At 32.8% G+C, this 7,283-nt stretch overlaps 1 protein-coding gene across 2 annotated transcripts in view; it reads right to left on the minus strand.

Moving 5' to 3' along the window:
• Positions 1-3,392, minus strand: part of LOC131851168 (homeobox protein caupolican) — a 90,078-nt gene extending 86,686 nt beyond the window's left edge. The window contains exon 1 of one of the 2 annotated variants that reach the window (XM_059201618.1): positions 2,986-3,392. In XM_059201618.1, coding sequence (XP_059057601.1) covers positions 2,986-3,027 — 42 coding nt within the window. In that variant the 5' untranslated portion in view covers positions 3,028-3,392. The remainder of the gene's footprint in view (positions 1-2,985) is intronic. The other variant, XM_059201624.1, reaches the window with a different exon arrangement.
• Between the last annotated feature and the right edge of the window lie 3,891 nt (positions 3,393-7,283).

The raw sequence follows: 7,283 nt of genomic DNA on the forward strand, positions 1-7,283 counted from the left end.
AGAATATCCTATTAGTAATAATCTCTTCTTCTCTATTTCTTCTACTGTATAATAGCTCCATGACTAGAAATATTAGATACATATATAAAATAATAATAATAATCTCAGGACAATTCACACAGCGCCATCTAGACCCAAGTTAAGCTAGTTAAAGCTTGTGTTATGGGTACTAGATAACTGATACATATACATAGTTTTTTTTTGTAAATACATACATATTATACATAGAAAATGCCCAGACCGATACAAACAATCATAATCATGAATACAAATGTTTGTGCCGTGCGAGGAATCGAACCTGCGACCATCGGTCGTAAAGCGGTGTGCTAAACCGCTAGACCACTGAGGTCGTCTATATGTAGATAATATAGATAAGGTACTATATCAACTCAATCTGCATGTGAAAATCACCATATAAACCATACAACCACCATATAATACCCGGATTCCAATATTTATTTAATTACAATGGATTTAACTTCTGTAGTTTATTCTCTTTCTATATGTATAGTTAAATAATTAACCAGAGTCTGTTATAAATCTGCCAGAACAAAGATTTAAATGTCAAATAAAACAGTTCCCTTGCAAAAAAGCTTACTATAAAATTGAAGAATTCGTTAACCATAATAATGTTTTCATAGAAAAACTTTAAATCCATAGCACTGACAATATTATCTAATTACACTAATAATGAGTGCGTAGCGATTTCTATGTTGAATATCGCATGCCTCTTACTTGTTACACTGTAATTATTTATATAAAAAAACATCTATTAAAAAGAGCAACATACAAGTTTCTTGCTTATTCTTCTTGTGATGAATCTGCATTCCGAATGAGTGTTAAAATCAAAATATGACTATTCAAAAGTGCTGTAATGTGTTTATTTGAATAAAGATTATTTCTATTTCTAACTAGTTTAGTTTATACGAAATCATAAGTAAGACAGTTTATTTAAATTATATTTTGTTGGTTTTCATAGACTGTCACACTTCGGGTCTATTTTTATTATTATTATAATTTGTATGTAAACATATAATATACTTAAATAAACATATATATTTAACAAAATGTATTCATATTAACTGAACATACAAACCGGAACATTCTCAGATTTATTTAACTAACACCTATAATTATGATCATTGAATTAGGTAGGTAGTTAATATACGCCTACCTACATCCATCTATGTTATTGTACAATTAGTCAATAACAAAATTATATTATAATTCACTGCCTAAACAATTCCCAATGGATAGAGAGAAATAAAAGATATATCGCAGCATAAAATTATTTATGTGTTAAATTTAACACAAATAAATGATGGCAGACTTAGCACCATAAGGCATTTTCTCTCTAACCATAAGGCAAATAGAAATTTCTGTGGGCTATTACATACTACACACTACATTATTATTTAGTACTAAACAAGTAATGAAATTGAAGTGGGTATGCAGTGTCGACTCCCATTTTGTTCACAGTTTCCGGCGTGTAAACCTAACATTGTGATATGAATATCAACTACACCCAATAAATAAAATGATTCACTTCCATCCCTCATATATGAGAATACTCATTAAAAATCTGTATTAACCAAATGTAATTAAATACTTAAAATAACATTACATTCTGTAAAATTACTATTTTCTAAGCGGAAGTTTGCTACATTTAAAAGTATTAAGTCATGTAAAAATTGTAATGTAATGCAACATTCTGAGATGTTATATGTTACATTACAAACGAAAATGTATGTTAAATTACTAATGTCTGCTAATCGTAAACATGTACCTACATGTAATGTAACGAACATGTAGATGTAATGTAACAAAATAGTAACATTACATTGCATGTGCGTGGTTTTGTACATATAGGTACATTACCTACACATTAAATTATTCACTCTTATAATTAATGGCCATCCTGACTTGTTACGAACTGTGATATGCATCAATAACTATTTAGTGTTACACTGTATGTAATAAACAATATTTCATTGTTAATGAACAAAAAAATTTTTATTTTCGTTATGTAACAAATGTATGAAGCGTTATGGTTTAAAAATCGAATGGAACTAAAATTTGTTGTAACTAAATAAAATACGGGTACCCATACCTATCATATCTCTTATTATTATTATTATTAATCTATTATATTCCGAATTTGTTGTAATTTAAGTAAAATAAGTGTTGCATTGTAAATATTACGTATTTATTCATATGATACAAACGAATTTATTCCTTAAAAAAAATAAAACGGCACGACCTACCTTCACGGTCATGATAGAAAATTTTTAACAATTTTTATTTATTGAGCTAAAAAAATTATAGACTAAAAATAATTTTGATAAGGTAATTGATTACAATATGGTAAATTTTATTTTTGGTATAAATCTGTAAATGTGTCAATTTAATAAATAATGAGTGAAAATGAGTGTTTACGCGTTTAACTTCAAGATTTATTCCATCAATCTAATTAGGTATATAAAGTAAATAGTACCTACGGGCCTAAATTCTTCTGGCTACCTATAGGCTTATTTATTTTATTGTGCACGTAAATATTAAGTAACGATTATTTTACATTAAAAAAATAATCTAGTGACATTTTTCGTCCAAAAATGATTTATAAAAATCTACTATAACTTTAATTGAATTTAAAAATAATATTGCAAATATACGAGCGAGACAAGTTTCATTGTTGTGTGAATGTGTAAAATCTAAAATAAATTGTATTTAACTCGATATTAAGTGAATTTGATATTAAAAGATCATTCTTTTCTTGCTGTGTTTACGAATCCAGTGTGTTTTATGTCAAGTAAACACATAAATATACCACTTTACTTTGGAGACAGTTCGTTAAATCGGACAGATAAGTTACATTGTTATTAAAAGTTACTTAGATCGCTCTGCAAAAGTTTTACAAATTACTAGTTACCAAGTAAATATTGACTCGGCAAATTAGAAGGAAGTTTTCAAGTTTAATGTATTTACCTGATTCGGTGGAGATCCCCTGAAGGCGAATTGGGACGTCATCGTTCACAATGACAACTTGACAATAAACTTGTAAATAAGCACGTTCCGCGTAATGTTTGTGTCACAGTCCGCACACACTTCACAGTTGCATGTTGCGCGGCGGCACTACCACACGGGGCAAAGTTGTCCACGGTGCATCCCCGAGGAGACGCGTAAAGCTGTGATTAGGGTAACGGGATGCACTCGCGACGGTAGCGGACGCGGCGGTGCGAATATCGATTGAAGTGCAGAGTCGGAGTCACAAGAGCGGAGCGAGCCGCGTGGTGCAGCGGGCGCGTGGTCGCGCGCGCGGCGGCAGTGGGTAATGCGGTAGCAGCCCGCCAGGTGATAGTAATTGGCGCCGCCGTCTCGCTCCCTCGTCGGCCGTCCCACTCGCGCGCACACGCACACTTCCACTGGTGTGCGTCGTGCTCGCACACCGCTCCTTCTTTTCACGCTCGCGTCGCCGTTTGACCCCGCGCCGCCGTCGACGCTCTCGATTTTTGCGGTGCGGTGGGTGGCGCCCGCCGCAGGGGCGGCCCGACGCGGTGGGGGCGATCGGAGGTGGGGGTAGATGCACTCCTTTCTTTTTTAAAGCTTCTCTTTCTTTTCTCGTATTTTTTATGTTAGTATTGGTACAGAGCGGTCTCTTTTATTTCATTTTATACATATATATTGTGATAATTAACAGTGACGCTGCTCACGACGAGCGAGTTTGCCGAAGCGTCGACTTAATGATAGCTTTGCATTTGATTAAAGGTTACCACGACATTTGTAATTTTTATTTTACTTCAACGTGGAACGCGAATACCTTAGTAGTTCTCCATAGCTGGCTGCTTGTGAAGTCAGCGGCTGTGGCCTGTTGTGTACTCGATAGCTTATATTACTGGGGTCGCTTTAGCGGTGGAAACATGTTAGCGGTGACAGTATTAAACGGTCTTTGAATGTGTTTATCTTGACTGTACATGTATTGCGTACGATATTATACGCTAAGTTATAGCGGTGTCGAGACTTCTGAAGTTGCGATAAACAGTATTTTACCTGTCATGTATTCGACTATAAGAACATGGAAAGAAATTACAGTGATTAAATACTATTATATACAAATATATAACGCATCTATTAATTGAATAGAGCACAAACATTGAAGATAGATGATAGGATCTAAACTATTATAGTAAAATTAAAGATATGTCCCTACCATATCATGTGGCATATTTATAGACTAGCATATTTATATGTTAATAAGCTTAAATAAACAGTTTCATAAGATAGTTCACTAATATGAACTAAAATCAGATAATTAACTATACTTTTACTGTTTGTTTGTTTTTACTAAAGTTCTAAATAAAAGCTACGAGTATTGTTCTAATTTGACAACTGATTCTGTTAATTGGACTATTATACTACTATAGTGAATTATTATTACCTAGGCTCTTAGATAAATAAACAAGCATAAACTATAAGGTATACAGATCATAATAATCTCGATAATACCTACGAAATATTTTAAATCCTGTAATACAGAGAATGTCATACAAGTTAGTAACAGATTCAAGTTTCTTGCTCGTTCTTCTTGTGATGAGACAGGTTTCCGAACGAGCGGTAGATTAAAAAAAAATGTAATGACTATTCAAAAGTGCTTCAATGTAAGTTTATTTGAATAAATGATTTTCTATTCTATTCTAGTTTCGTGATTTCTAAAATGCAATACGTTCTCTATAAGCATTCAGCTGCAAGTGCTTACGTTTTGTCATAACATACAGTATGGTTACGTGAAACAAATAAATTTATTAAAGTATAACTTAGAAGCCTGTTTGTAATTATATATTTAAAGGTAAGTTTATATTGAGTGTGTATAAATTACGTTTTTATCTACAAATTATACAGACTGAGCTCTAATTTCATTACACATTTAGTACGTTATAGACGTATATTTATAGACTTTATAATATTGGAATTTATCTAAGTAAACTAAAAATTAATAGTGCCCATTTTGAAAAACAAAACACAGACGTTAGTTTTCACAAGAAAACTATAACATTATATACAATATTAACAATGAAGTTAGACGTGTGTTATTTAAGAATGCGAATATAAAAATATATTTTAAATATAAGGTTGATCTTATTCCCCATACAAACTTTAGACGTTATCATCGTTAGGGATTACACTAATTTAAGAGCTTATGCTTATGCAATAAATTAATAAGGTAAACATAATAGTACCTACTAGACCATTTGAATATACATATCACAGTTAATTAAAAACACAATAGACCTATCATCCAACTAATATGATTATGAAATAGTCGAAGATAACGTACCTACAATTAAGCTTTGGCAACAACACCGTCAAGTATCGAAATAAAAAGCGCAACGTCCCGATCGATCTGTTCCCCTCTTCTTTCTTATCGCGCGAATATTTCACACTGAACGCATACCGACCGAAAAAACTCACACAGATATAAAATATTCAAACGGTATAACATAAAATAAATTATCTTAGGTGAGCGTGACTGTGTGAGTGCCCCCTCCCCTGGGCGTGCCGCCGCGGAACGACCAATAGGGGCGAGCGGCGCACGACGCTAAGCTGAACTCACTCGACGCTCCGCTCTCACTGGCGATGCACGCACCGCTCTCGCACCCGCTCGTCGCCTGACGGCCATTACTATGACCTGACCTTAATCCTTTAACACATTACTAGTTCACCTACACCGCAATGTCCGAGATGTCCATCTTTATTTCTATATATACCATTATTTTGAGGACATCTTTTGTCATTTATATACACTTATCCACTCAGTTACTAGAGCTTTTTCTTATAGTTTATTAAAGTTTACAGAATGTAGGTAATATCTACCATATGTACGTAAGAAATTCTAATGACGTATGTAGGTCTAAATCACAGTTTTAACAACATAAAAATATTAATACTTTGAATTTTAATTCGATTCTGTATATGAAAGAAATCGAATAAGAATGCCTCTATAAGATATACCTAATACACGTAGTCTATCTACTCAAGCAGGTTTTATTTACTACATAGGATCAATATCTGTTTATGAACAGTCATACAAATTATAGTAATTGTAAAATGCAACAACTAAGTACTAAGTAGGTACATATATCTTACTAATATTATAATCGCGACAGTTTGTTAGTACCTATAGATGGAAGTTTGTTACTCTTTAATGCAAAAACTACTGAACGAATTTTGATGAAAGTTTGCAGTAATATTGCTTATACATCAGAATAGTTTTACGTTGGTAACGCGAACGTGATATTTTGTGTTTCTGGCGTCCATAGGCTACGGTAACCATTTACCATCAGATGCGCCGTATGTTTGTTTACCATCTATGTAGTATAAAAGATCACATAGATAATTTTATGCGTTTGAAACCGCGGGGCATAGACAGTGAAGAATAATATATTTTTTTACAATAAACATTGTTTTAAATGGAGAAATAATATTACAACATGCTATCCCTGGAAAATTCACGCAATGCCATCTAGTGCCATGCTAAACAGAGCTTGTGTTATAGGTACTAGACAACGGATATAAATACATGTAATATATTATTTGTAAATGCATATATAATATATATAGAACAAACCCAGACGGATACATACAATAATACTCATGAATGCTTATTTGTACCGTGTGAGGACACGAATCCGCGACCACCGAGAGTAAGGTATGTGCTAAACTGCTAGATCACAGCGGCCGTCAAAGATTATTAACACATTAATTAAAACATATATTTACCTGTGTAACAATATTAATGGTTGATTATATTGTTACACAGGTATTAACATTAGATATTGAAATCTTGATAGAGTTCTTTATAGAGAGAGAGATTTATAGACACTAATAAAAAGCAAAAGAGCAACACGCAATTTTCTCACTCGTTCTTAGAATAGAATAGAATAGAATAGAATAGAAAATCATTTATTCAAATAAACTTAATTTAAGCACTTTTGAATAGTCATAACAATTTGTTTTTTATCTACCACATCTTCTTGTAATGAGACAGCCTTCTGAATGAGCGGTAGACAAAAGAGCAACAAGCAAGTCACTTGCTCGTTCTTCTTCTGATGCTTTCTAAATAAATGGAAGATTAAATAAAATAGGTATGACTATTCGAAATTGTTTCAATTGAAGTTTATTCGATTAAAAAATTTTTGCTCTGTTGTATAATTAGTTAAATCATAGAATAGAATATCAGACTGTAGATTGAACCATTTCATTACAAATGACAGGAAACTCTTCTCTTG

This window comes from Achroia grisella, unplaced genomic scaffold (assembly GCF_030625045.1).
Source record: "Achroia grisella isolate CSIRO2021 unplaced genomic scaffold, CSIRO_AGI_Agris_v1 utg1173, whole genome shotgun sequence".
Taxonomy (NCBI): domain Eukaryota; kingdom Metazoa; phylum Arthropoda; class Insecta; order Lepidoptera; family Pyralidae; genus Achroia; species Achroia grisella.